Below are 27,142 nucleotides of genomic sequence, written 5' to 3'. Positions count from 1 at the left end.
CATCTCTGACCCCATGTGATTATTCCCAGGAGCACTTCTCTCTGGTTCTATCCCAGAGCTGACTGGCTCTACACACACTGAGTAATGATAGCAAAAGCAATCAATAGCCTGATTCTGTGCAGAGATCATTGAAGGCATGAACCCGCCTTCTACTATGTCAGACTTTGAGTCTAACAAGATCAGTACTACAAAACAAAATCAGTGGCGCCATTAAGACCAACAAAGATTTATTCAAGCCGTGAGCTTTCGAGTGAATAAATCTTTGAATAAATCTTTGTTGGTCTTAAAGGTGCCACTGGACTCTGATTTTGTTTTGTCGTGCTGCTTCAGACCAACGCGGCTACCCACTAGAAGATCAGTACTGCCTACTCTGACCGAGAGCAGCTTTTCAGGGTCTCAGATCAAGGATGGGGGATCCAGGTTTGGAAACTCCTGGAGATTTGGGGGCAGAAACCTCAGTGGGGTACAGTGGCCCTAGAATCCAGCCTTCAAAGAAGCCATTTTTCTCCAAGAGAGCTGATCTCTGTAGTCTGGGAATGAGCTGTGATTCTGGGAGATCCCTGGGTCCCACCTGGAAGATGGCATCCCTATCAAGGTCTTTCTTATCACCCTCTCCCTGAATCTTTTTGGGGCACTCTGCATCCAAAGCAGACACACTGCAACTGAACTGTGGATCCTGTAAGCCACTGGGAACTGGTTTGTTAAGGTTGATATCGTCTACACTGGTTGCTAGCAGTTCTATAGATCCTCCTCAGGTTGAGGTCTTTTGCATTATCTCCTATTTGATCTTTTTAAACAGAGGACATTTGCACATACTCCACCAGGAGCATTTTTAGGTGACAAAAGTAGCACCGAGAGAGCCATGAGACCCCACTTCGGCTTTTCTTTTACTGCCCACCCCAGATAACCTCACTGTTCCTTTTTCAAGTTTCTCCTCAGATAAATATCTTCTGCAATCAGAAAGACTGAATTAGGATGCTAGAAGGAATGGCTCATATTTGCTTGGCATACATCTCTTTGCACCTGCCTTCTTAATGGTACTGTGCAAGGAGAGGGGTAGGGATGCCGGCCTCTGGGTGGCACCTGGGGAACCCCCGGAATTACAGCTCATTTCCATAGCCCCCCTCACGGAAGATAAACCTGGAGCTCCATCTGTTGGGAATCCCAGACTGAAATTTCCTCAAGCCAGGATTGATGTTGATTCTTAATTCTCTCCTTCTGATGATGTCTGCATCTCTCCTGAATGACCAGCTCACTGGTTCTGTACACTGAGTAACTTGAAGAAATGTGCCTAATGGATTTGTGTACTAAGTGGGCATGCCTGAAGCTAAAGTGTTATAGTTAAAAGGTGGGTGGAAGTAGGGAGACACTATGAAGTGTATAGCCGTATTGGTGGCGGAATGTCTTTTCAAGTGGCAGCTGATTTGTGATAACCCTGTAGGGTTTTCAAGGGAAGGGATGAACAGGAGTGCCAATGTTTTCCTCTGTATAGCAACCCTGGATTTCCTTGGGGGGGGGGGGTCTCCCATCTAACTCTACTTAGCTTCTGATAGCTCAGGGTACCTTGGGCCATCCAGGTCCGGGAGTCCCTATTGGCTTTCCTCAAAACTAGCAGCCATTTTATATTTGTAGTGGTTAGAGTAGCCCTTTTCACAAGTTACAGTAAATGCACCTACAACCACGAACATTATACACTTGATTTTTCGTTATACATGCGTTGAGTTATGCTCATGTGACATTCAAAGCATGTACTGTTGGAGGTGTGATTGAAACCAACTATTTACCCAGTTTCATTTGTAAGGTGAACACACATTGGTTCTTTTGTGCTCATGGATGTATGCACATGCATGCAAGGATGCACGTCTTCACTATAACCTGTGTTTCGCCAGGGCAGGGGTGGACAAACTGTGGCTCTCTAGATGTCCATGGACTACAATTACCATGAGCCCCTGCTAGCATGCTGATGGCAGGGGCTCAAGGTAATAGTATCCATGGACATCTGGAGAGCCACAGTTTGGCCACCCCTGCACTAGGATGTAGAGCCATCTTGGTGTAGTGGTTAGGAGTACAGATTCTAATCTGGCAAGCCGGGTTTGATTCCCTGCTCCTCCACATACAGCCAGTTGGGTGGCCTTGGACTTGCCACATCGCTGATAAAGCTGTTCTGACCAAGCAGTAATATCAGGGCTCTCTCAGCCTCACCTGTTGTGGGGAGAGGAATGGGAAGGCGAGTGTAAGCCGCTTTGAGACTCCTTCGGGTAGAGAAAAGCGGCATATAAGAACCAACTCTTCTTCTTCTAGATAGTTCTGTGTCTCCAAATGGCGACTAGAGATCTCCCAGAATTACCGCTGGTCTCCAGGTAAAAGAGATCAGTTTCCCTGGAGAAAATGGCTACTTTGGAAGGTAGGCCGTATTGAATTATATGCCTCTGAGGTCTCTTGCCTTCCTCTCCTCAGGCTGCACCCCAAATTCTCCGGGAATTTCACGACCTAAAACTGGTATTCCTAGATCTAGAGACCCATTTTCGGACCCCAGCTCTGTCTCGAAATCTTGGAGGGTGATCAGTCGTATGCTTTTATCATAACATACCTCACTGTGATATTTCTGGGATAAAATGGAGAAGAGGAGGCTGGTGTACGTCACTTTCAAGTCCTAGTGGAGAGAAAAACAGTATAAATGTAGTAAAATTTAAAAGAGGCAGACAGAGGTAGGAAAATGTGAGCATTATATTCTGAGGTACTCCTAAAACATATTTTGTGGTGTTTGGATAAGTGAATGCCTCTGAAAATAGCTCAGCCATGTGAGTCTGTTGTTGTGAAGTCAAAGAAAATCTCAAAACAAGCTATCCTTGTTTAACCAGTTTATTATCCTGGAAGGTATAAATACCAATAACATTGGGTGGCATATATCTTTTAGGGGTAAATATAACATATCTCCTGAGGAAACTTTAATTGTACACAATCAAAGCCTTTCTTACTAAGAGGCGGGAGAAAGAAGGAATCATTATGCTGACCGCTGTTCTGTCAATATTTACAATGACAACATTCAGTTTATTTTGTCCTCAGAAAAAAAAAATTATCGCTCTGGAGAGAATACGGTTGAAGATTTAATCGGCTGTTGAAACGTTAAGGGTCTGATGGGGGTTATTGATAAATAATGCAGTCTTAGGAGCAGATGTACGGGCTTTCGAGATACAGAAATTTCCATTACATTAAGCTGTCAAGACCCTTCCATCCGGACTCCACAGGAGGGTGTGGGCCCTTTCCCAAAGGTGAGAGGGGCAAGTTGGGGTCCATGGGGTTTACTGCAACCACCTGGGACTCACAGAGAGGATGAAATGCTGGAGCTGTGGCCCAGGCCAAGCCAGCAGGCCCAGACTCCTCAAGAGGAGACTAATGGCCAGCCTGCAGGCTTCCAACCACCACACTCACTCAACCCAAGCAAGCCACCGAGCACCAGCAGTGATGTGAACAACCAGGAAAGAAGGAGGAGCCAGTTGCAACCAAGCAACAGTATGAGGGCACGTCAGAGCAAGAACAGAGCTAAGCCCATCCCAGAGAAAGGGCTTTAAAGATAGAAGGCTGGAAGAGGTGGAGCTAGGGGAGCCTTATGAGTGCAATGGGAAGAGGCAAAGGAAGTAGAAGAAGAGTTGGTTCTTGTATGCCACTTTTCTCTACCTGAAGGAATCTCAAAGCAGCTTACATTCGCCTTCCCTTTCCTCTCCCCACAACAGACACCCTTTGAGGGAGGTGGGACTGAGATATTCCTGCTCGGTCAGAACAGCTTTATCAGTGCTGTGGCAGGCCCAAGGTCACCCAACTGGCTGCATGTGGAGGAGCGGGGAATCCAACCCGGTTCGCCAGATTAGAAGTCCGCACTCCTAACCACTACACCAAACTGGCTCTCTCAGTGGCAGAATATAAAAGGAGGTTCCAAGGCCAGGGAGGTAGTGAGGCTAACTACGAAGGAAGGAAGGAAGGAAGGAAGGAAGGAAGGAAGGAAGGAAGGAAGGAAGGAAGGAAGGATGTTTTTTTGGCTAAGCCCATTCTGAGGCTTCTGACAGCATCCCAGCCAAGGGGGGGCATGACAGTGAAAGCTGGCATTGACCCATGGGCTGCTGACAGACCTGACAGCAGCAGAGTCTTGCATCAGGATATACCTGTGATATTTTCCCCCACTTTTATTGTGAGGGGTTCAAATTGGTTTATATTGATCCTCCACCATTTTATCTTCACGCACCTCTTTTGAAATGCATTAACCTGTGAAAGTTGGATGATGAAAAAAATGGACAAGGGAAGAATCAATTCATTGGAACTCTGGTGTTGGAGAAGGCTTCTGTGGGTTCCATGGTCAGCAAAAGTCACAAACAAAGAAAGTCTGATATATCATTGGTAGGCAAAATCACGAAACTCCGGCTCACTTACTGTGGCCATATCATGCAATCCAACTTAGTGGAGGAAGCAATTATGCTAGGATTGGTCAGTGGACCCCCAAAGGAACCCAGGGCTGCTGCTCAGAGGCAGGCAATGTCTACTATTCCTGCTTGCCTCTTGCCATGAAAACCCTGCAGGATTGCCATAAATCAGCTAATACTTGACAACATTTTCCTTCTCGCTACCAGCTGCAAAAAGTGAGCAAACCTCCTTAATGCACCGCTGAAATAATAGTGGATGATTTGAACCCGTGCAACTTTGCCGAGAGTTGCACTTGTGAGTGAGGCAGAATCCATAAGGCAGAGAAAGTGCAAACTGAGTCAAGGACAGTGGTGGTGTTTGCCCTATCTTTAAATATTACCAGGCACACACATCTGTTGTTAAGTACAGCTAAGGAGGGATGATTTATAGGGAACTCTTCTTCATGCTGGGATGCCTCACAGTGGCTGGAACCCGGTAATTAGCTGGCTGCTCGGAGCTCAGGGCCGGGAGGAGGGGACTTAATACCCACTCTGTAATTAAGGCTCTGGATGTGTCAGCACACAGCAGGCCCCGGATACGGGACCAGCTCAGGACCAGCCGGATACGGTCTGGAGGCTGCGCTGGACTGCCCATGGGGAGGCGAGACTGTCATTCCCAGAACACTCAGCTCCCACCCACTTTCCCCCCTTCATTTTTTGTATTTTGTGCTACTCTGTTATACACACATGATGATCAGTACATCCAATATATATTTGTTTTTTGGGAGGAGGTCAAGTGGCTTTTTTTTAGTTTCTTTCCCCCTTTCCTATCCTTTGTTTTTTCTTTCCCTTGTTTCCCAAGTTTGACCCAGGATGGTATATTTGTTTGTTTGCTTATATTTTAACTTGTATACTGCCTCTCTCAAAGACTCCCAACAAAAGATTAAAACAACAACCCTTAAAATCACCAGACCTTAAAAATTGCAATTCATTAAAATTAACCCCCCATCTCCTCCCCTGTCCAGTGTGAAGTCCGGAGCTCTTTCATTAGGAGCGAGGGTTGTCGATCATAAGATCTATAAGGTTGTCGATCTTAAGGTGGCACTTGGAGATCTCCCGCTATTACAATGGATCTCCAGATGACCAAGATGAGTTCCCTGGAGAAAACGGCTCTTTGGCAAGTAGATTTTTGTGGTCTTCTGAGGGCCATCCTCTTCCCAAATCCTACCCTTTCCAGACACTACTCCCAAAATCTCCAGGTGTTTCTCAACACAGAGCTGGTGACCCTAGTAGCATAGTGCAGGGGTAGTCAACCTGTGGTCCTCCAGATGTCCATGGACTACAATTCCCATGAGCCCCTGCCAGCAACTGCTGGCAGGGGCTCATGGGAATTGTAGTCCATGGACATCTGGAGGACCACAGGTTGACTACCCCTGCCGTAGTGAATGGAGATGTGAACTAGCATTTGGGCTCAAACCCCCATTCTGCCATGGAAGCTTGCCGGATGGCTCTAGTTCTGTCTGTCTGTCTGTCTTTCTCTCTTTCTCTCTCTCAGCTTAATATATCTCTTACAAGGTTGTTCATAGAATCATAGAATCATAGAGTTGGAAGGGGCAATACAGGCCATCTAGTCCAACCCCCTGGTCAACGCAGGATTAGCCCTAAGCATCCTAAGCTTGTAGGGATAAAATGGAGGAAGGGGGAACAATCATAAAACATTTTGAGTCCCCACTGAGGAGAAAAGTGGGGCATAAATATAAATCAATAAATATTTCAGATAGCCTGTTGACCCCAATAAGGGCTTGCCTCTCTTTAAGGCTGCACAGCTAGTCCTGTTCTCTCTTAATAGGAACAGATGAGACACCCCCAAGGTCATAGCTTCAGAGGTCTTTTCCCCCTCTTTCCCACCCGCCCACCCCTTTTAACATCCATCCTGATGAAGAGTTTTGTACAGCTCAGAGGCTCACGCATTTAACTCGCGTCATTAGGGTTTCTCACAATAGAAAGGTATAATGTGGCTTTTGTTTTTGGATTTTACTTTGGACTAACCTGGCCCCCTGGTGCTGACAGCCGTACTTTACAGGAGTCCGCCGTACCTTCCTGATATCAGCAGCCAATCCCTGCTTTCATCTCCAAGCAATTTGCATGTCCAGCAACCAAGGTGTTTCACTTCGAAGGGACAGCAGACTGCTAGGCTCGGAAGCCATGGCTCAGGACCGGCCTTGTTGCTCCCTGTGCATTCCTGCTGTCAGGTGGGCCTTTTGCTAGTGATAAATCATCGTGATAACTGTGAAGCTCCTTTTGTGTTCATCAGTCCCGGAGAGCCGTGAGATGGTAGCCACTGAAAAGCAGGCAACATTTTTAAAAGGAGGAAAAAGGGAAGATGGAAAGGTCTGTTGTGCATTCTCTTTCCGTCTCTCGGTCCAGCCATCCCTGGAGTGCCCACTTGTGTATTTTTAGCTCCCCTCCTGCATGAAATACCGCCGTGGTATTCATTAAACAAAACCCCAGTGGGATGGGAGCTGCTAGGGACAGGGTGTGTGTGTGTGTGTTTTCCTGTTTTGTTTTATTTAATTGTGCACTTCAGTACAGATGGCAAAGCACGGCAGGGAGTTTGAACCCCACCGCCTTGGGGGAGGAAGGAGACAGAAGCAGGCCAGGAGGGAAGAGGGAAAGAGAAAAATAGTCCGGCCCTATTTCAAAACCTGACCCGCTGGGCCCAGAGGGGGGACAAATATGTGAAGGTCACGCTCAGTTTGAGACGTGTCCTGGAGTGCGAGAAGTGAGGGGGGCATCGTCTCCGCTTGGGCTGCTAATTGCTTGTTAAGCCAGCTAACGAAAGCGCATCTTGGGCTGCATGCCCTTTTGCAGCTTCATGTGCCACGTGGAAGCTTCTTTTTCAAATATTATTATTGTTTTTCATACCTTTTTTTTAAAAAATTACATATTTAGCTTAAAGAAAGAGTTGTTGCACAAGGCAGATGGAATAAAACTTTTGATTCTTCCAGACCCCAGCAGCCTTTCTCAACTTTTTTACTGTTGAGAAACCCCTGAAACATTCTTCAGGCTTCGGGAAACCCCAGAAGTGGCGCAATCATGCAGAATATGGTTGGGAAGCAGAGCTGTGGACAAGCCTACCCAGGGCCCTCCCCTCCTCATCCCTTCCAGGTCCATCACTGGCCATTTTTTTGGGGGGTGGTCAAAATGACCGTATATGGTCATATCACCCAATACATGTTTAACAAAATTTTTAAATATATAAAAAATTAATTAACTCCCACCCATTTGGGAAACTGTCAGGAAACCCCAGGGTTTGTTTCACAAAACCCTGATTAAGAAAGCCTGAGATAGAATGTTGGAATGGTTTCAGATCTCGACCCGGTTTCAGATCTCCCCTCTGCTGTGAAGCTCACCAGGTGACCTTGGCTAGTCACTGTTCCACAGCCTAATCTACCTCTCAGGGATGTTGTTGAGGATCAAGCAGGAGGAGGAAAAACCATGTCAGCCACCCTGAACTCCTTCAGAGAAAACAGGATAGGAACATGACTGATAAAGATAGTTTCTCTGGGCTGGCTAGACACTTGTAATGTGTGTTGGGATGTAAATACAATTTAGCATGAGCTTGAAGCACAGGCTGGCCATGACCTGCCTGTTGCCTGGTCTCTCATGTAGGGTACCCATTCCCCCATCCCCAGAAATGCTGACCTGTAAATTTGTTTTGTGTGGTAATAGCCCCTTTCTCCTGCACAAGGACTTTAATAGCAAGCCAAGGCCAATTCACCACTTGGCAGAGGGGAGGCAGAGTTTCTGCTGATGCAGAGGCTCCCAAATTACTTCTCTGTCGTGACACATTAGCTCAACATCTGTCCCATGCTGAGGAGCTGGTTGTCACTAGAAGTTGCCTTCCTTGTTTTCTTTATTTAGGTCCAGTTTCTGCTGTATCATCACCCTCCATTGACGTCCTCCCTTTCTCTCCTCCTGCCTAGTGTCATAAATCAGATATGTGACATGTTGCATTTCTTGAATGTGCCTTTTATTAAGGTAGAAAGCACCAAAGTCTTCCCACAGAGTGGAAAGAAGGACCCCAGAACAAGATCATTTCCGGCAAAACACAGGACAGCCAGAAGCATAAAACAGCTGGACGAGATGTACCCAAGGAGTGGGTATGGCACAGTGGTAGAGCAGGAGCTTGGCATGCAGAAGGAAGAAGAAAAGAAAGAGTAGGCTTTTAGACCCCATTTCTCTCTACTTTAAGAAGGCTCAGAGCAGCTCTCTTAGTGTGGAGAGTCAAGGCTGTAAGCTCTTGGTCTCTAAGAGCTTACCCAGAGGAGTTTGTGGCCAGCCCAAGGTCACCCAGCTGACTGCAGGTGGAGGAGCAGTGAATCAAATCTGCCACCACTCTTAACCGCTACGCCAAGCTGGCTCCCTACATGCCCCATGTACCGTAGTTCAATCCATTCTAGTTTCTCCACTGTCTGCTACCTCAGAACTGCTTTATCCTCCTGCCTGTGTGATCCAGGCCTAAGCCCCAGTACTTGTAACTGGAGTGAATGCAGATTCTTCCCCTGCTTGCTCCTGGCCTTCTGCCACTTACACCCCTTGTCTTCCCTATGCTACATTTTAAGTTGTAAATTTCTCAAACCCAGCCTGGTATCGGAGAAAGCCTTCAATCAGATCTGATCTCAGGATACTCAGTTACAGTAGAGCATGTTTGGTAGCAGCAGCTGACGGGAGGCTGTTTCTGGGGCTCTGGCTGACAGGAGGCTGTTTTTGACACTGCCTCACTGTTTTCGATACTTTATTAAACACTGTTCACAGTGATGGTGTTCTTAGGTAGGAGCCCTCAGTGACCACACTGTGGTCTGTGCTTCCTGTGGCACCTGCTGTCACCTTTCCTGGCAGCCACCAGGTGATTTTAAGAAAGTGGTTGGGATCAGGTGAGACTCACCCAGCAGGGCTCCTGATTGGCCCTGGGGATCTGATGGTCATTGCAGATTAAGATAATTTTGTTCCACCAGCTGTGTTGGTTTTATTCTCTCTCCCTCCTCATTCTCAATGCATTTGTTTGTTTTATAATTTTGTATTTTATTGACAGTTATACAGACTTAGGATACATATAAATCAAACATGTCAGTGGTTGTCTTAAATTACAGGTTGTTTGATTCCCCCCACCACCATTATATTATATTAACAGGAAGTATTTCTGCCTCAGTCTGTTATACTGGGATTATTCCAGATCTGGTCCTTTTGTAAAAGAACTAATCTAAATAAGTCATCCCTCCTCTCTTTTTTGGGGGAAGGTTACTAGGATACCTCTTCATCCATGCAGGTCATGGGGCTACTGCAGTCTTGTCCAGGTCAATCTGCTTCCTTGTTCACTCCTTGCCGTGGGAGGTAGTCTCCTGTATTCTGGAAGAAAGGAGAAAAAGGCAATCCGGACTTGGTTCATTCAAAGGACCGAGCTGGCCAGCTCTTCTGCCGTACTGCCCGAAAGCGATATTGGGCCTGTCTCTATATCGGAGGGAAGAAACAAATTTAATAAACAAATTGCAACCATCACAAGATAAATGGATGACTCTCTTTTTTTATTCATTTGTTTTATTCATTTTGTTCTGTTTTATGTTTTTTATGTATTTATGTATTTGTTGATACAAGAATGAGAAAGTAAGGAAAACAGAGGTAATGGTAGAGAATCTCGGTTATGTCCATTTTGGTCGTAACACTTCTTTTCTTTAGTTTATTGCCTATACTATCACTGTTCCAGTGTGTGATTATTTTTCTTTACGAGCCAGAAAGTATTCCCAGCATTGCAGAAAATCATCCAGGGATTCCCTGTGAAGCGAGCTTGTTAGTTTGGCCGTTGAAACAAGATCTTCTAGTTTTCTCATCCACGTCTCTGTTTTGGGCATCAGCAGCTGTTTCCATCTCTGTGCTATTGCTAGTCATGCCACTGCTGTTGCATAGAAGAACAGTTCTCTTAACAGTTCTGGCATATCCGATGACATGAAGCACAGGAACATGGATTTAGCAAGCATTGGGAATTTTTTATTTCATAATATTCTGCATCTCAGAGTGGACTTTAACTCAGAATTTCTGAATAACTTCACAGGTCCACCATATGTGATAGAAGGATCCAATAGCTGTTTTGCATCTCCAACATTTGCCATCAGTTTTTCTGGGGAAATTTTCCTTATATCTTTGGATTGATGTACCACCTATAGAACATGTTGTACCAGCCCTCTCTTAGTTGTTGAGATTTGGTTAATTTTAATGTTTTAGACCAGGGGTAGTCAACCTGTGGTCCTCCAGATGCCCATGGACTACAATTCCCATGAGCCCCTGCCAGCATTTGACTACCCCTGTTTTAGATCATGATTGCTCTCATTCTTCATACTGGATTACATGAGCAACATTCTGCATCAGTTTAATCATGCAGTTCTTCACTTGTTCTTCTTCTGTTTCCATCTTCAATAGGCACTTACATATCTGGCTTAAGAGGTGTGGCTTGTTTATTTTAATTTGAGTTTCAAATTTGCTATAAGATTGTAGGTGTTTGTCTTGTTGGGCTATTTCCTTCTTCATTCTCGAGACTAATTGCCTGTGTACTAGCCAATCTAGATTTTTGTTTCCTTTGACTAGTTGGGCATATTCCTTGAGATCTCCCTCTGGAGTTCTCAGATCTTAATATCTCAATGTGCCGATTTTGTGTATTTGTGCTTGATCCATAAATGCCTCCACTGGTGATTTGAATGGGGATGTTGCTGGGCTGATTCTTTCCCGATATCCTCTCCAAGTCTTAATCAAATGACCTCTCACCAGATGTGTATCTCTCACTGCTCCTTCCTTGCCCTCTGTCATTCATTTTGTGGGTACCTCCTGTGGTAATTCTCTTGTGCTTGCACCTGCCACCTTGTATCAGAATTCCAAAGATGCTCATGAGCTCTTTAATGTCATTTAGACCGGTACAATAAACACTGGGACATCAAAATACAAGTTAAAATGCTAAATGCATTTAAAACTAAGAATCACAACAGTATAATAAACAGTAATTTATATAAAATTTATAAATTTATGACTATTATTTATTTCCCTGTGAAATTCTTGCACATCTTAATAGCGGCGGCATGGAATTTGATGGTACAGAGGGTGATTTGGGGGTTCACTCAGGAGTTCAAAAAGGTTGTGAACTCCTGGTGCAGTGTTTTTTAGGCTTTGTGTACAGCTGCCTGGTGGACCTAGAAGCATTCCACAAACTCATCTCCCCACCTTTTCCAAAGCCAAAACAACCTGGGGTTTCTAGCTGTACTCATCCCCCCCACACACACACACACGCACACATATCATTCAATATCTTTTTGTTTCAAAAGCCCCAAAGCTGTCTCTCCCCAGCCCCTTTCTGCCTTCTAAAAATCTTCCCCTCCTCTCTCCCCTTGCCTCCTCCCTGTCCCCTCCCCCTGGCCTCCTTCCAGCATCGATTCAGGCTGTTTGTCCTTTCTCCGTTCTTGCTGTTGCAGAGCAGAAAAAGCACGAATGACGTGACGTCAGGGGGAGGAAGTTTCCCCTCCCTTTGCTGCTGCTGTGGCAGAAATATGGCCCTGCGCGGATGCTTAATCTGCCTACCGGGAGGGCCAGCCGTGGTGGTTCTTGGGCTTGGCGATGTGGTTGCGGGTGGCAGGCAGCCAGGAAATAAAAAAGATTGCTTTCATTACTTTGGAGGTGCAGCACTGCTTACTGAGCATGTTGCAGTCTGCCCAGACAAAGAAACCCCCAGAAAGAGCATATTCTACAAGAAAAGAAGAGAGAGAAAGAGAGAGGGGAATGGGATATGTTATAAAGGTGGTAGCATAAATGACTGCCAGTTTAGGGCTTGAGTACCTAACGGTTGCAGTTGAACCAGACTGGTCTTTGCAATTAGCATGAAGGAACTGTCGCTGAAGGACTCATCAGGAAGTCCCTGGTTCAAATCCTGCCTCTTCTGTGAACTCAATAAATAGCCTTCATAAGGGCCTCACTGAGCCTCTTGTGGAGCAGGGTGGTAAGGCAGCCGACATGCTGTCTGAAGCTCTGACCATGAGGCTGGGAGTTCGATCCCAGCAGCTGGCTCAAGATTAACTCAGCCTTCCATCCTTCCGAGGTCAGTAAAATGAGGACCCAGCTTGCTGGGGGGTAAAACGGTTATGACTGGGGAAGGGAATGGCAAACCACCCCGTACTGCGTCTGCCATGAAAACACTGGAGGGCGTCACCCCAAGGGTCAGACATGACTCGGTGCTTGCACAGGGGATACCTTTACCTTTAAGGGCCTCACTACATGTTATAATATGCTCACCTTTGTTGGAGGAAGGCAAGAGGGCTTCGTCTCGGAAATGCAAAGGGCGATTTGTAGCATGCTGGTTCAAGTGCTCTGATTGCAAGTGGAAGCATGCACCATATGGCTAGAGCCAGGCCAGTCCTGGTTGACAGTAGGCATCAGGATAATGTGACTCAACTCTGGAACTTGGTGCATTTGAAGGTAGTCATCAGATGGGAGCCTCTCACACAGTCTGTTTGATCATGTCGCGCAGCTATAGACACCAGCCATGTTGGTTTGCGTCAGGTTTACTTGAAACTGCACCCGCGCAGAACTGCTACCAAATGGGATGGCATCCATTAATGTCAGGACTATTTAGATGTATACCAAAGGGCAGGATTTCACTGAAAAACAGCATTTATTCGTTTACATGATGATTTGTGAGGAATCTGCTTGCCCATGATTGGCCATTGGGGGGGGGGGCAGTCGACATGACCATAGACATATATATATATATACAAACTCCTGGTTGAGAAAGCCTGTCCTAGACGCTCGATCCAGAGATCCCATCCTCCAGAGTGGTCTTTCCCAACCTTTTTCCCATTGAGAAACCCCTGAAACATTATTCAGGCTTCGAGAAACCCCAGACGTGGTACAGAATATGGTTGGGAAGCATAGCCATGTGCACGCTCCGCTGGGGCCCCTCCCCTTCCCACCCCCTCCAGGCCCATCATTGGCCATTTTGAGAGCAGGGGTGGCTCAACATGACCACATGTGGTCATATCACCCAATAAATATTTAACAAATACATTTAAAAATTAAAGAAGAAGAAGAAGAAGAGGAAGAAGAAGAGTTGGTTCTTATATGCCGCTTTTCTCTACCCGAAGGGGGCTCAAAGCGGCTTACAGTTGCCTTCCCATTCCTCTCCCCACAACAGACACCCTGTGAGGTGGGTGAGGCTGAGAGAACCCTGATATCACTGCTCGGTCACAACAGTTTTATCAGTGCTGTGATGATTCCAAGGACACCCAGCCGGCTGCATGTGGGGGAGCAGGAATTGAACCCGGCATGCCAGATTAGAAGTCCGCACTCCTAACCACTACACCAAACTGGCTCTCCTACCCATTTGGGAAACCCTTCCAGGGCTGTCAAGAAACCTTGGTTGAGAGAGCCTGCTCTCAATGAGAGCATGTTGCCTCTCATTGCTTGATACTTCTAAGCCCCTGGTTCAGACATTCCCGTTTAGCCCTAGACAACAGCTTGCATGTATGAGCAAACCATTCCAAAGATGCCATGACAAGTCCTCCCTCCTCCTGACATCTTGATTGTGGTTCTCTCAAATGGGGCCAGTTTTCAGCTGTTCGTCATCAAGGACAGAGAAAACTATCACAGTTGGCGTATAGGTGAATCAGATGCAGGCAAGAGGCAGCGGAAGAAATGATACGACGATACTGGAAGGCATTATGCTCCCAGGGAGGAAAGCAGTGGAATTTAACAGCCCGAAGTAATACCGCCACAAACAGCAATAATGTTACATGCCAAATGGTTGGTAGGGGAACTACGATTCATAGTCAGAGATTTGGGAGTGTATCACATACATGACTGTGCGGCAGAGCCACATTCCCTAGAGCTATTCAAGAGAGAAGATTTATTTTGTTAAAAATGTAAACCGTGATAATTTCATTTCTTTGGATTTCTGGCCAGATACCATCAAGCAGAAGGCTGGGATATATGTCCTTAATCCCGGCGGTGGTTACAACACCATGTTATCCTCATTGAAAATCTTGCCACCCATCTTGATTTTGGCCCCAAGCAAACTATCTCCCTAAACTGCATTTGGCTTCTGCTGTGTCTCAGAGTCGGGTTTGATTTGCAGATATACTAAATGGTCTAAGGATCAGAGCACCCGGAGGACTGTTTTTAGGATGAACTCTGCAACAACCCACTTCTGGGCTCCTGTAGCTTTCAGAGGTTAGGTGTTGTGGTTAAGAGCGGCAGCTTCTTATCTTGCAAGTTGAGTGACCTTGGGTTCCTCACAGCCCTGATGTTCTCACAGAGCAATCCTCTCAGAGCTCACCTGCCTCATAGGGAAGGCGATTGTAAGCCACTTTCAGACTCCTTCGAGCAGTGAAAATCTTCTTCAAGAATCCATTTATGAGTGGGGCTCTTCTGTCTGGAATATCCTTCCTAGCAATCCAGGGTGGGTTCCAATTGCCCTATTGCTCTGAGCAATGGTAGGATAAATATTTTTTTTAAACCTGCATGCTACATCACTATTTGATTGAATAAATGTCCACTCTGCATTCTCAGTCGACAGAGGCTTACAAGGGGCATCCAACAATAGCAACAATAAAAAGCACAAAAATAAAACCAGCACCAAAACACCATAAAACACAGACTTGTAAGAGGGCTGGCATGAAAGGGTAGTTAAGGGGTCAGACTAAAAGCTGGGGCAGTTGGGTTCCAATCTTCGCTGTGCCATGGAAGCTTGTCAGGTGACCCTGGGCCTATCACAGAGTTTCCTCCCAGCCTACCTCACAAGGCTGTTTTTATGAGGATAGTGGAGGAGGAGAACAAGCCTCTTTAGGTCCTGATGAGGAAGAAAAGTGGGATATTTTTTAAAGCATAAAATCAAAGAAGCCAAGCATAACATTCAATAAAAACCGTAACAGGGATATTTTCGCTTTTGGATTCTTACATGTTTGTTTGCTTGTTTGGAACAAAGCAAGAGGGCGGGGGGGGGAGCAAGATCATTTCAACAAAAATTAAATATCCTGTATGTATTTGTTATTGGTATAAAATGTTTGTGAGCCACTTCACAACCAACAGTCTCTGTGTAGTTAAAGTGCTGCTGATTTTTGGCAGCCCTGCAGATTTTTCTTGGCGGGGGTGTTTTCCTGTTGCCGGCTTCTGCTTAGCCCTCCCGAACTTCCTCGGGGGCCAAACCTCCAGGGCTAAACTTGCTTAGCTTCTGCAAAGCGACAAGATTGGACTAGCCCAGGCCACAGTAGTGTCCGGCAACCTAAAGAAAACCGGTCCTCATGAGGGATGCTGAAAAACCAAGAAACCCCCTTATTTTGCATCTTGGGCTCTAACTGGTGGCCTTTGATCCTTTGGAGCACGTTCAGACCGGTCAGCAGCCCACCCAGATCTCTGTGCCTTGGCCTTGGCCCGCGGCGCCCTTTGTGGTGACTCACCGCAAGCAAATCTTTCCACGGTGAAAGCCTCCATGGGCAGGATCCAAGCTTTCGGTTGCCAGCCACCAACCACAGAGTCATTATGCAGCATCGGTGGGGTCGATTCCATGGTGTTTTCTTCCCTGTGCCATTTCCCTCAATTACAGTAATGCCACAATAAATTATATATGACTGTCCCCGCCTGGCCAGAGAGGCCTGTGAATTCAGCGTGCTGTGAGCGGGCCGTGCCCAGCCCTTCCCGACTCCTGTGTTTCTCTGGTTCTAAGAAATGAAAGCGTGCATTCTAATGAGAACGGTTCCGGCTCTTACCAGGGGAGATGGGGATTGCAGCCTTGCTCTAAGGAAAGGAGAGGGAGGGAGGGAGGGAGGGAGGGAGGGAGGGAGGGAGGCTGCAGTATGTATACGCTACAAGGGAAGAAGAGAAGTTGCTTCAATAGCCCAGAAAGAGTTGCCCTTTTCCTCTTTTCAGATATTGCAGTTCACGGCAACCATTCATCCTTCCTCCCTATATGTACGGTCACCATGTGAGCCTCTCCTGCTGGCCTGGAGGAGGTTTTTCTCCCCATGCAGATCTGGTGGCTACCAAATCCCAGCCACCCCTTTTAATGTCATCTCAAATGCATTGTGTTAAGAAGGGAAATTAATATTAATTCAAAGCACAAGGAAAATTCTGGAAGTACCGTGTTTGGGTGTAGGTGCAAAGAGCACACGGATATGTGAAATCGGTGTATATTAATAAATGTGCATAATGCAAGTGGGCCAGGGGCACTATGATCTCAAGGACTCTATACTGTATTGAAGGGAGTTACTGTACTTTCTCCCCCATACTCACCAAATCATACGGTGCTTCGAAATAGATTGATTCGGTGCCTGCAAGGTGCATCACAATACACACCACTCAGTCCCCTTCTGTTATTGTTGTTGTTGTTGTTGTTGTTATTATTATTATTTAATTAATTTTTAGACCGCCCTTCTCTAATAGGTCTTAGGGAGGTTTACAACATAAAACACCATAAAATCCCCATAAAAATCCCAATTAACATCAACAAAAGTTACATATAACATATAAGTGGCGGTGGTCACAATTCTGATATTAGTTACCCGAGTTCCCCCCAAGTTCAGCCTGGTGGGGAGAATAATATTCAGAAGAGGGTGGCACCAATACAATAGATCTAACAGTGATCTCGATGTTAGAGATCTCAATATTGGAGGGGATCCTCTGATGGATTTGTGGGAGAGCTGGTAGATCCCGCAGGGCCCTTAGCTCTTCTGGGAGCTCATTCCACCAGGTTGGGGCCAGGTCTGAAAAGGCCCTGGCCTGGGTCGAGGCCAGGCGAACATCCCGTGGGCTTCTAGAGCAATCTTTCCAGTGTTGTGCCCACCATTATGGGAAGGCTGTCAACTGAGCTCTCTCAGAGTCTCCTTCAAGACCAAGGCTGCAAACGGGCAATGCTCTAGCCAGACGGCTCCAAATTCCCTCCCAACTGATAAATGTTAGCCATGTAATCAAGTTGGCTGGGACATGCTAAAATGTTGCCAAGTAAGTAAACCAGCTTTTAAGATCCCCAAAAGCCCTTTTCCTCCCCAGGCTACATGTAAAGCCAAAAAGAAGGGTGGGATACCCACAACTCTGGCATTTCTTGGTGGTCTCTCATCCAAATATTAGCCAGGAGTAACCCTACTTAGCTTCTGGGATCTGATGAGATCAGGCTAGCCTGAGCTATCCAGATCAGGGCTCTGTTTTATTTCAGGAAGAGATAAACCAAATAAACAGTACAGTTTCTTCAGGAAACATGGGCTGGTATGCTTGGAAGCAGACAAAGGTCAGGGACCTGTGGTGCTGTCCAGAGGCCCACTAGAAAAAATTAGGTTTGTTGTTGGCCTCAAGCTGCCTTTTCAGAAATAACCATTGAAAGTCACTTGAAGCATAAAAGCAGAATATATTCTCATCTTGCATGATTCGGGTTGCCTCAGAAAATCGCTTTAGCTCAGACTTTCTCAGCCAGGATTCCGTGAAGCCTAGAGGGGGTGGGAATGGGAGGGCCTCTGGGTGGGCATGTACCCAGCTACACTTCCCAACCATACCCCGCACAATCATGCCACTTCTGGGGTTTCTCAGAACCTGAAGAATGTTTCGGGGGATTCTCCATGGTAAAAAAGCTGAGAAAGTCCCATTTAGCTGGCCCCCAAATGTAGCTGTTTTGCCAAAGGGTCACATAAGGAACCAAGCTGTAGTTTAAGGGGGTTGTCTCCACAATCTGCCTTCATAAGCAGGTTCCAAAATCTGGAAAGGACATGTCCAGGGATGCACCAACATGACCTGCTGCTGCTTCTGTCTCTCTCTAGGCTGATGCGAAGATGGTCTGCGATGTCGTCAGTCGGATGGAGGACACGGAGCCCTTCTCTCCAGAGCTGCTTTCAGCAATGATGAGACTTTGGGCAGACTCTGGCATCCAAGAATGCTTCAACCGGTCCCGAGAATATCAACTCAATGACTCTGCTCAGTAGTGAGTATCTGGGAGGGGCACTGCATCCCATTTGCCATTAAAGAATCCCAAAGCAGAAGAAATAATCACAGGCAGTCTTTGTAATCTACTACTGTACTACAGCAATCCGTCTCTTCCTGGATTCTCTTGCCTACACCGGAAAATCCAGTGGCAAATGATTGCAGTAGTAAAGTGCTGTGTAAAGTGCTGTGTAAAGTAGTGCATAAAGTGCTGTCAAGTCACAATCAACTTCTGGCAAGCCCAGCAAGGAGCTTTCAAAGCAAGTGAGAAGCAGAGGTGGTTGGCCAATGCCTTCCGTGGAGGCCTCCCACTCAAGTACTAACCAGGGCTTGCCGTGTTTCATTTCTGAGATCTGACGAGATCAGGATACATCATGAAGCCTTCCCTGATAGGCACATAACTCTGCCTTAAGTCACAATGTTCTCGTTCGGTTTCTGCACTGCTTAGCCACCTCAGTCGTTCTTCTCTTGGTCTATATCGCATGAGCAGCATTGCTTCATACAAGAGCAGGCATTTTCATCTGTCTCCCTGGTACAACGAAAAACAAATCTCCCAGGAAGCCAAAGGGGTCATCACAGCAGGACAGAAACCCATCAGTGTTGGCGGTGGCAGGATCACATGCCCTCGGGTAATTACTAATGATGGTAGGGTGTCCTTCCAGGGAACAACAGGGAGAGATTCCTCCCTGAAAAACATGTCCGTTTCAAATCTGCTAATGTAACCCACGTGTATGCCTATAGATTGACATAAACAGTAATACATCTGAGTTCCTGATAAGCCCAGTCCCAGCTCCTCCAACACATTACGAAGTCCTTTTCTTTCTTGGGGGAACATCATTAGGATTTTGCATCCCATGTGGGTTGGAGAAGTTTTGTTCCTTCCCTACATGCACACTGGCTCTTTTCTGTTTGCAGTCCAAGAAGACAGAGGGAATTGGCTATAACCTCTCCATCTTTCACCTCCATGCTGGTTTCACATCCTCAAACTGTCCTGTGGATCCCCTGTTGCCTCCAGTATTACAAAAAATATCACATTATTTATGTGGTTATTCAGATGTTTCACCACAGAGCCAATTGTAGCTCCTTGGGCCAGCTGTAGCTCCAGTTTAAGGGCATAAAAACAGCATTGGCAGGGTCAGGGGGCTAAAGTCACTTCTCCCTGGTTTGTTGTGTTCACAAACAGAAAAGAGCTGGCTTGTGTATGGGAGGCACCAATACAAACTCCCATCCCATGTGTGATACAAAGTCCTCCTGTTGTTCTCCAGCAAGCAAAAGGACTTTGTAATGTGTACCAGGCATAACAAATGAAGGGGTACACAGGATTGGTCTGGGATTCCTACTATGGTTGCCACACACACACACACACACACACACACACACACACCGTGGAGATGGGGCCCCCAGCTGGCTGGCAGAGGGACTTACCAGGTAAGAGAGAGAGGCCCAATTACATTGCTGGCAACATCATTCCCAGCATGCATCAGAAGTGATGTCATCACAATGGCGATGTCTAGGCAACACTCTGGTATCTGGGGGGAAACTCTATGGTAAAATCCAATTTTACTATTGTGGTTTTGCCCAAATACCAGAGCATTGCCTGGACATCACAGCTTGATGACGTCACTTCCCGTGTACACCAGAAATGACGTAGCCATATTGCCAGCGATGGGACCTGGCCACGCTAGTCCCTACCCTATGTCAGACCTAACACAATCAGATGTAAGTCTTCAGTTCCTACATGAACGGTGACTGTTTCATAGGAAGGGGCGTTGGCCTTCCCCTTGCCTCTACTTTTCCAACTGGAAACCAGTTGGAGGGAGCACTATTTGAGGAAATGTATATGTTCTCAGAGTACATGTTGGCTTACCAGTTTGGGTTTCTTTTTGGGAGTGGGGTGCTGTCAAGTCACTGATTGATGGTGGCCACTGTAGGGTTTTCAAGGCAAGAGACATTCAGAAGTAGTTTGCCATTTTCTGACTCTGAGTGGCAACCTAGGACTTCCTTGGTGGTCTCCCATCCAGGGAATGACAATGGCTGACCCTGCTTAGCTTCTGAGATCGGCCAAGCTCAGGGTAGCCTGGGCTATCCAGATGTGAACAGGCCGGTTAACCCTCGGCGTTTGTTAAGAGAACAGGCTGTTACCCCTGCATGGCAGGCCTGCATAAACACTTGGGCATTTTCTGCTTAAACATCATTTGGTCATAACATGTTCAGATCTGTGGCCGTTGCTTTCCTTCTGGTGATTTTTAACACCCTCAGCAGAAGGTCGGTCACAAGTCAAGGTTGTGAGTATTTCCTGGTTTCCCCAGCCACGGGTCATTGTGCATTAGTTGTGCAAGGGAATAATACAATTGACAGTTCACTCCAGGCTGCTTATGACCCACATGCTATTTATTTTAGCCCTTGACCACTTCCCTTTCTCTCCCCCCCAACTCTGAAAAACAAGAGGATGTACGTCTCCAGCAGATGACGACAACTCATGCAAGGAAGAGTAAGGGCTGGTTCCCAAATCACCATCCGAAAGATTTAGAGAGTATGCTCCAGAGCAGATTTGTGTTTAAGGCTGAACCTTTAAAACACACGCACAGTCTGTTGGAATGTTGTATCCCTAAAACCAGTAATGCCAGGTAATTTGATGTGAAGGGTCTTCTAGTATGGGAAATCCAAGAAAGTTTAGGAGCAAATCAGGTCAGGTTTATTGTATGTGGCTCTAGCCCATCACAAAGGCAGAAAATTAGAAGATAAACCAAACCACCACATTCTAGAACAGCTAGAACAAAGCATGTATAAGCACAATGCGTTAAACAACACAGAAATTATATAGTAGGATGATACACACAGCAGCGGATACTACATGCTGTACACAGTAGTATAGTCCCTATTGTGTTGATAAAAGCATCTTTCTGAACTTTAAAAGTCAGATGTGTGTTAAAAGTTCTCTTTCATCCTTGGGCACAGGGGTGCCAGATCTGGATCCAGATCCATACCCACCCCATGGTGTTCTCACAACCTGAAATGGCTACAGACGATCAATATGGGGCCCACTGGGACAACCCATCTGTATCCCAGGAAAAATGTGAATTTCTCCATTGATATGAATAGCAGCCTCCTGGGATCATTTCAGGCTGGGAAATGGGTACAGTGGGAAAGGCTAAAGCCCTATTTCCATGCACACCATGATCCCAGTCCAAATCTGACACGCCACATGCTGGAATCTAGGAAATCCTGCTACTCATGTCTGACATGTACTTGACTTGTACCTGCCTCTGTACTTGTAAGAAGTCAATTGGTCCTTGAAGCATAGTAAGGCAGTGGTAGTCAACCTGTGGTCCTCCAGATGTCCATGGACTACAATTCCCAGGAGCCCCTGCCAGCATTTGCTGGCAGGGGCTCCTGGGAATTGTAGTCCATGGACATCTGGAGGACCACAGGTTGACTACCCCTGTAGTAAGGGACAGAATGCCTTGTTATGCAAGGCACAATACCCCCGCAGCAAATGGCCTGGGGTGATTTAAAACCCAGTCTTGACTGCTAGGTCTTCCCTTACATGGTACATCACACAGATAGAAGCAAAGGTAATGAGTCCTGACACTGGCATGAAAGATGCCGCATCAGATACTGCCATGGTCAGCCAATGTCTATTTAATTCCATTTAGACCATCAGCTTCGATTCACCATTTGCATACCAGCCGCTGCTTTATTATCCCAGGGTATCAACAGTTTGCTCCCAAGCCAATGAAGCTGTTTGCAGAGACATTCTAGCAAATAGCTAAAGTGATATCCGAATGAAACCGCAGGTGCAATTTTTGTGGTCCTGTAATGACTAGTGAGCAATCTCAGCTTCGGGGGAGGGGGGTTATCACCAGCATGCTTGATGCTGCCCTCCAGAGTGCTGCCGTTTTGGGTCAATCCCTTCCTCTGGTGTTCCTTGGCTCTTGGCCATTGCACCCCAAAGGCAGGAAAACAGGGGAGATGTGAATGGACCCAAGAGAGCTATTTGTTCCGCCAGAAGCTTTCCGCAATGCGCTTTCATGCTGCTTGTGGTCCAGATGGGATATGCTGGTATGTGTGAGATTGATGGGGTGGGGATGATCCTGCCTTTCGGCAGAGGATGCAACCAAATGGCTTCTTCCAACTTTATCGTTTTCGGATCCCAAACAAAGAGGGCATCGTAGAGTGTGGCAATGAACGTCTTCCTCTCCAGGGAAGCACAGGAATGAGCCAAGCCTATGGAATGGGGCTTTGCAAAGAATGTTCATAGAATCATAGAATAATAGAGTTGGAAGGGACCTCCTTGGTCCAAACTATGCAGGACACTCACATCCCTATGGCTTATCTATTGTAACCTGCCACCCCCTTGAACCTTCACCGAATCAGCCTCTCCATCCGATGGCTATCCAGCCTCTGTTTTAAAATTTCCAAAGATGGAGAACCCACCACCTCCTGAGGAAGCCTGTTCCCCTGAGAAATCGCTCTATCAGGAATTTCTTCCTGATGTTTAGACCTAATTTTTTTTAAATTAATTTCATCCCATTGGTTCTGGTCTGTCCCTCTGGGGCAAGATAGAGCAACTCTGCTCCATCCTCTACATGGCAGCCTTTTAAATACTTGAAGATGGTTATCAGATCCCCTCTCAGTCATCTCCTCTTCAGGCTAAACAGACCAAGCTCCCTCCTAGGGGTTCAGTGCCCAAGCAAGAAGAGCTGGGCTAACATGCACACCCCTAAGCCCATAGGCAGTGGAGAAAGTGTGATAGTCAGATTTCAGACCTGCAGTCAACATGGCGGGTTGGAGCCAGCTACCCATCAGCAGAAGATGCTGATGGCTTCAGATTTGTGCTGCTTTCTACCAGCAGTTCTTTCCATGTAGCACCATGCGTCCCACATGGGCTGATAGGTCAAGAGGCTGCAGTGAGGAGTGGGAAGGGGTCAAAATTCTATCATGTCCCCTCTCAACCTAAAGGAGGTTGAGAGGGGACATGATAGCCCTCTTTAAGTATTTGAAAGGTTGTCACTTGGAGGAGGGCAGGATGCTGTTTCTGTAGGCTGCAGAGGAGAGGACACGCAGTAATGGGTTTAAACTTCAAGTACAACGATATAGGCTAGATATCAGGAAAAAAATTTTCACAGTCAGAGTAGTTCAGCAGTGGAATAGGCTGCCTAAGGAGGTGGTGAGCTCCCCCTCACTGGCAGTCTTCAAGCAAAGGTTGGATACACACTTTTCTTGGATGCTTTAGGATGCTTAGGGCTGATTCTGCATTGAGCAAGGGGTTGGACTAGATGGCCTGTATGGCCCCTTCCAACTCTATGATTCTATGATTCTATGAAAATCACCTTTTATGCTTATTGGCATAAATTTTATGTACAGAATTGATACCCCACCTTTCAGCTCCATCTCAGCCACCAAGGCAGTTAACAGTGAAGTTAAATAAACACAATGAAAACCAAGACTACATAGGTAAAAGCACAATAATTACAACAGAGAGAATGAAGGAGATATCATTGAAGGTGTTATGAGCCAGCTTCAGACCAATGGGGACTTTGCAGAGGGGATATGAGACAGGAGGAGCCTCAACAGGAGCCTCAAATTCCAGGCAGAACCACCACAGCCGAACAGCATGCCCTGTCTGCCCAGCCAAAGACCAGGCTGCTCAGAACTCAAGGCTAGTTGCCAGACTTGCCCGAGAGAAGCTGTCAATCACTAGGCTGACAGCTCCCCCAAGACAGCTGCAAGTCATCTTTAGAGGGAGCGAACAACTAAAAGACACTGTGCATAGCTGTTAGCCCATTTCTGGTTGCTGCAAGGAGAAAAGTCTTCTCAGCATGATGTCTGGGTCAGCAGAAACCCCTATTTAAGCCCAGTTGGAAGATCAAGTCAGCATGGAAGCAATTGTATAGACTGCGGATACTTGCTGTGCCTCATTTCTGCCTGTCTCCTGTTTTGCGAGTCTTCCCGGAATTCTTGACCTTGGACTGGTTTTTTGGACTATGCTTTCTGGATTTCACTTGTCTGCTTCCTTGGAACTCTTTGGCTACAGCCTAGTTCCCCTACGCTCTCACCTTGACTGGCAAATCTCAAAACTCCTGCTGGCTTCCACTGTAACCGGACACCATTTTGACAGAAGCAGCAGACTACCACAGAAGGAACACTAGACCAAAGAAGTCTTTACCTGTTGGTGGAAGACAGGGGCCTTTTATGCACTGGTGTTTTCCTTCACTTTTACCAAGCATTCCTGTTGGGTGTATTTTTCCCTCCTGCAATTTATTTTCACTTTGCACGTGTGTCAGGCTTTTTCCTTCTGCACGGATTTTGCTTCATTCAGCCCTCAGTTCATTTTCCCTTTGCTATAACTCTGTTTTCTTAAAGTGCTATTGCTGTGCCCCCCCCCCCCTCTCCACTAGCCATATTGTGCTACATGGTGGTCTCTCCTTACATGGTGGTCACTCCTTACTGGTCAGTTTTGGGGAGGGTATGTTTTTTTTTTAATTGTAAGGAGTTGAAAATATTTTTTTTCAAAAGGGGAACTGGCAGTACTGATGGTGGGAGAAACATCAAACTTTCAGCAAGTTGGCTACACAACAGTAAATACAGCTGGAAGTATTTTTTCCTTACAATTTAAAAGAATGCCCTGGCTGAAACTGACCAATAAGGAGAGTCTAACCACATAACACACAAAACAATTAGTGCTGTAACATTTGCTTTTTGTGTTTGGGGTCGGACCAATGCACTATACAGTGGGACTATGACATATAGCAGCTTTGATGTGACTCCTAGATGTTTACAAGGTCCTCACAAATGTAGCATCCGGACTGGAATGAATCAGCAAGAGCAGACCATCTCCTCTTATCACTGCTGGCTGCACATGCAGAAAGGAACGACCTGACATAAACAAGCATGATTCTTCCTAAATGGTACACTTTGTCTGTGCCAGGTATCAAGTGGGAATTCAGTATATGTAAGGCATACTTTATTTAGTTCAGTAGGCAGCTTCTGCACCAATAAACTCGTCTGTTTATATGGAAGTCAGAAGTTCCCTTGCAAAACTGCTCTCAGAGTTTTTCAGCTCAACCAGGAAGCTTTAGGCAGAATCCTGGGCTACAATAGACATCTAAAATAATTAAATTGGCATTGGGGCATTGGCTTACCCACTGCAAAGTAGCCTTTTCCCATTGTGGGCTAGTTACATCAGCCCATGGCCCTCTTGCATCCATCTCCTGAACCTATTCAGCAGTGCCCACTGGCAATGGCAGCCTTTTCCCCCAGTAGTGCTTACAAAAGAATGGTTCACTTAGTCCCACCAATGAAGGCATGAAACAGGCTTCTGTTGAGTCGAACACTGGTCTGGCTGACTGTCTGTAACTCTCCAGGGTTGCAGGCTGAGGTCTTTCATATCCTCTACTACCTGATCCTTTCAACTTCTTCTGCATGCTCTTTCACTGAGCAATGGCCCCAATGAACACAAAAAGCTGCCTAATCAAACTATTAGTCTATTAAATTAGTGTAGTTTGCTCTGATAGGCAATGGCTCTCCAGGATCTCAGGAAGAGAGGGGCCTTTCATATCACCTATTTCAGGAGTGGCCAAACTGCGGCTCTCCAGATGTCCATGGAACCACAGTTTGACCTCTCCTGACCTACTGTCATGTCCTGTTTAACAGCAGCTGCCAGGAACTGAACCTGGGACCTTGTGTGAGCAAAGCAGATGCTCTGTCCCCAAGCCATTCCCTAAACGAGGCCACCTACAAGTCTCTGACAAACTGTTCTCAGCCCAAAACATCAGCGTGCCTCTCCTGCTTGGCATTAGTTGTGCAAGGTTTTCTTGCTTACGCCATTACAACCCAAAAAAATACCCTATGAGACCATTTCTTTCTCTGATCGTCTTCCTGCCTCCCTCTGACTCGCATTTCCAGAGACCCATTAAAGCACTCTATTCAGCGGAGACCAGCTAACGAGCCCAAGTCTGCTGTAAGGGAAACAAATGTCATTTTCAGGTAGTTGGTTGCTAGGGGAATTCGCTCCTACAGGCAATGAAAGATGGAAATGATGAAAAATCACACCCCCTGACATCACCAGCGACATGGGATTGACATGGAAAGTGAAGCGCAGGAAAAGAAGGGAGCCTCCGGAAAGCATAAGACTGGACAAAATAATATAATATGGCCTAGCAGAAAGCCATCTGTGCTTGGATTGGGGTCAGCCCTATCAAGTCACTATTTTCCAAGATGAAAAGAGGGGAAATACTGAACTGTCTTCACAGACTTGCTAAAGACGAGACAGGGATTGCAGGGCAAATTGTGTGTCTATTTAACTCGTTTATTTCTATCATGCTCGCACTGTCCAAAGCATGCTACTCACCCCCCACCCCCCAAACACACACTCTTAAGAGACCCAAAGAATTTCTCATCTCTTAACATTCTTGTTCATAATTTCTATAATCATCATCATCATCGTCTTTATTCTTGTATGCCACCCTTCCCTGTCCAATTCAAGGTGTCTCACAACAAATGCAAACAAATTGTTAATACATATAATAAAATATTAATTCAACAAATTGTTAAAAACAATATAAAACCTCCTTTTCTATTTCAATATATATATTCCCTTGCAGAGGAGGACTACCTGATGTTGAGGGGTTTAATGGGTTAGATAAGGGTGGATGGATGCCCAAGTATATCAGACCAGGGGCTATTATGCACTCACAGTTTTTGACCAAAGTCAGTTCACTGATGCTTTTTAAATCGTCCCTTTTAATAACATG

At 46.2% G+C, this 27,142-nt stretch overlaps 1 protein-coding gene across 3 annotated transcripts in view; it reads left to right on the top strand.

The window, feature by feature from the left end:
- GNAO1 (G protein subunit alpha o1) overlaps nucleotides 1–27,142 on the top strand; it is a 184,021-nt gene that overhangs the window by 107,740 nt on the left and 49,139 nt on the right. For all 3 annotated transcript variants that reach the window (XR_013226583.1, XM_077310437.1, XM_077310438.1), the window contains exon 4: nucleotides 18,227–18,387. Coding sequence is in view for 2 of the 3 variants with exons in the window: in XM_077310437.1 (XP_077166552.1) it covers nucleotides 18,227–18,387 (161 nt within the window). In the remaining variant the exon portion in view is untranslated. The remainder of the gene's footprint in view (nucleotides 1–18,226; nucleotides 18,388–27,142) is intronic.

This window comes from Paroedura picta, chromosome 14, assembly GCF_049243985.1.
Source record: "Paroedura picta isolate Pp20150507F chromosome 14, Ppicta_v3.0, whole genome shotgun sequence".
NCBI classification, from domain to species: Eukaryota; Metazoa; Chordata; class Lepidosauria; order Squamata; family Gekkonidae; genus Paroedura; species Paroedura picta.
Note: the sequence above shows the minus strand (reverse complement) of the source record. Positions and strands in the feature narration are given on the sequence as shown.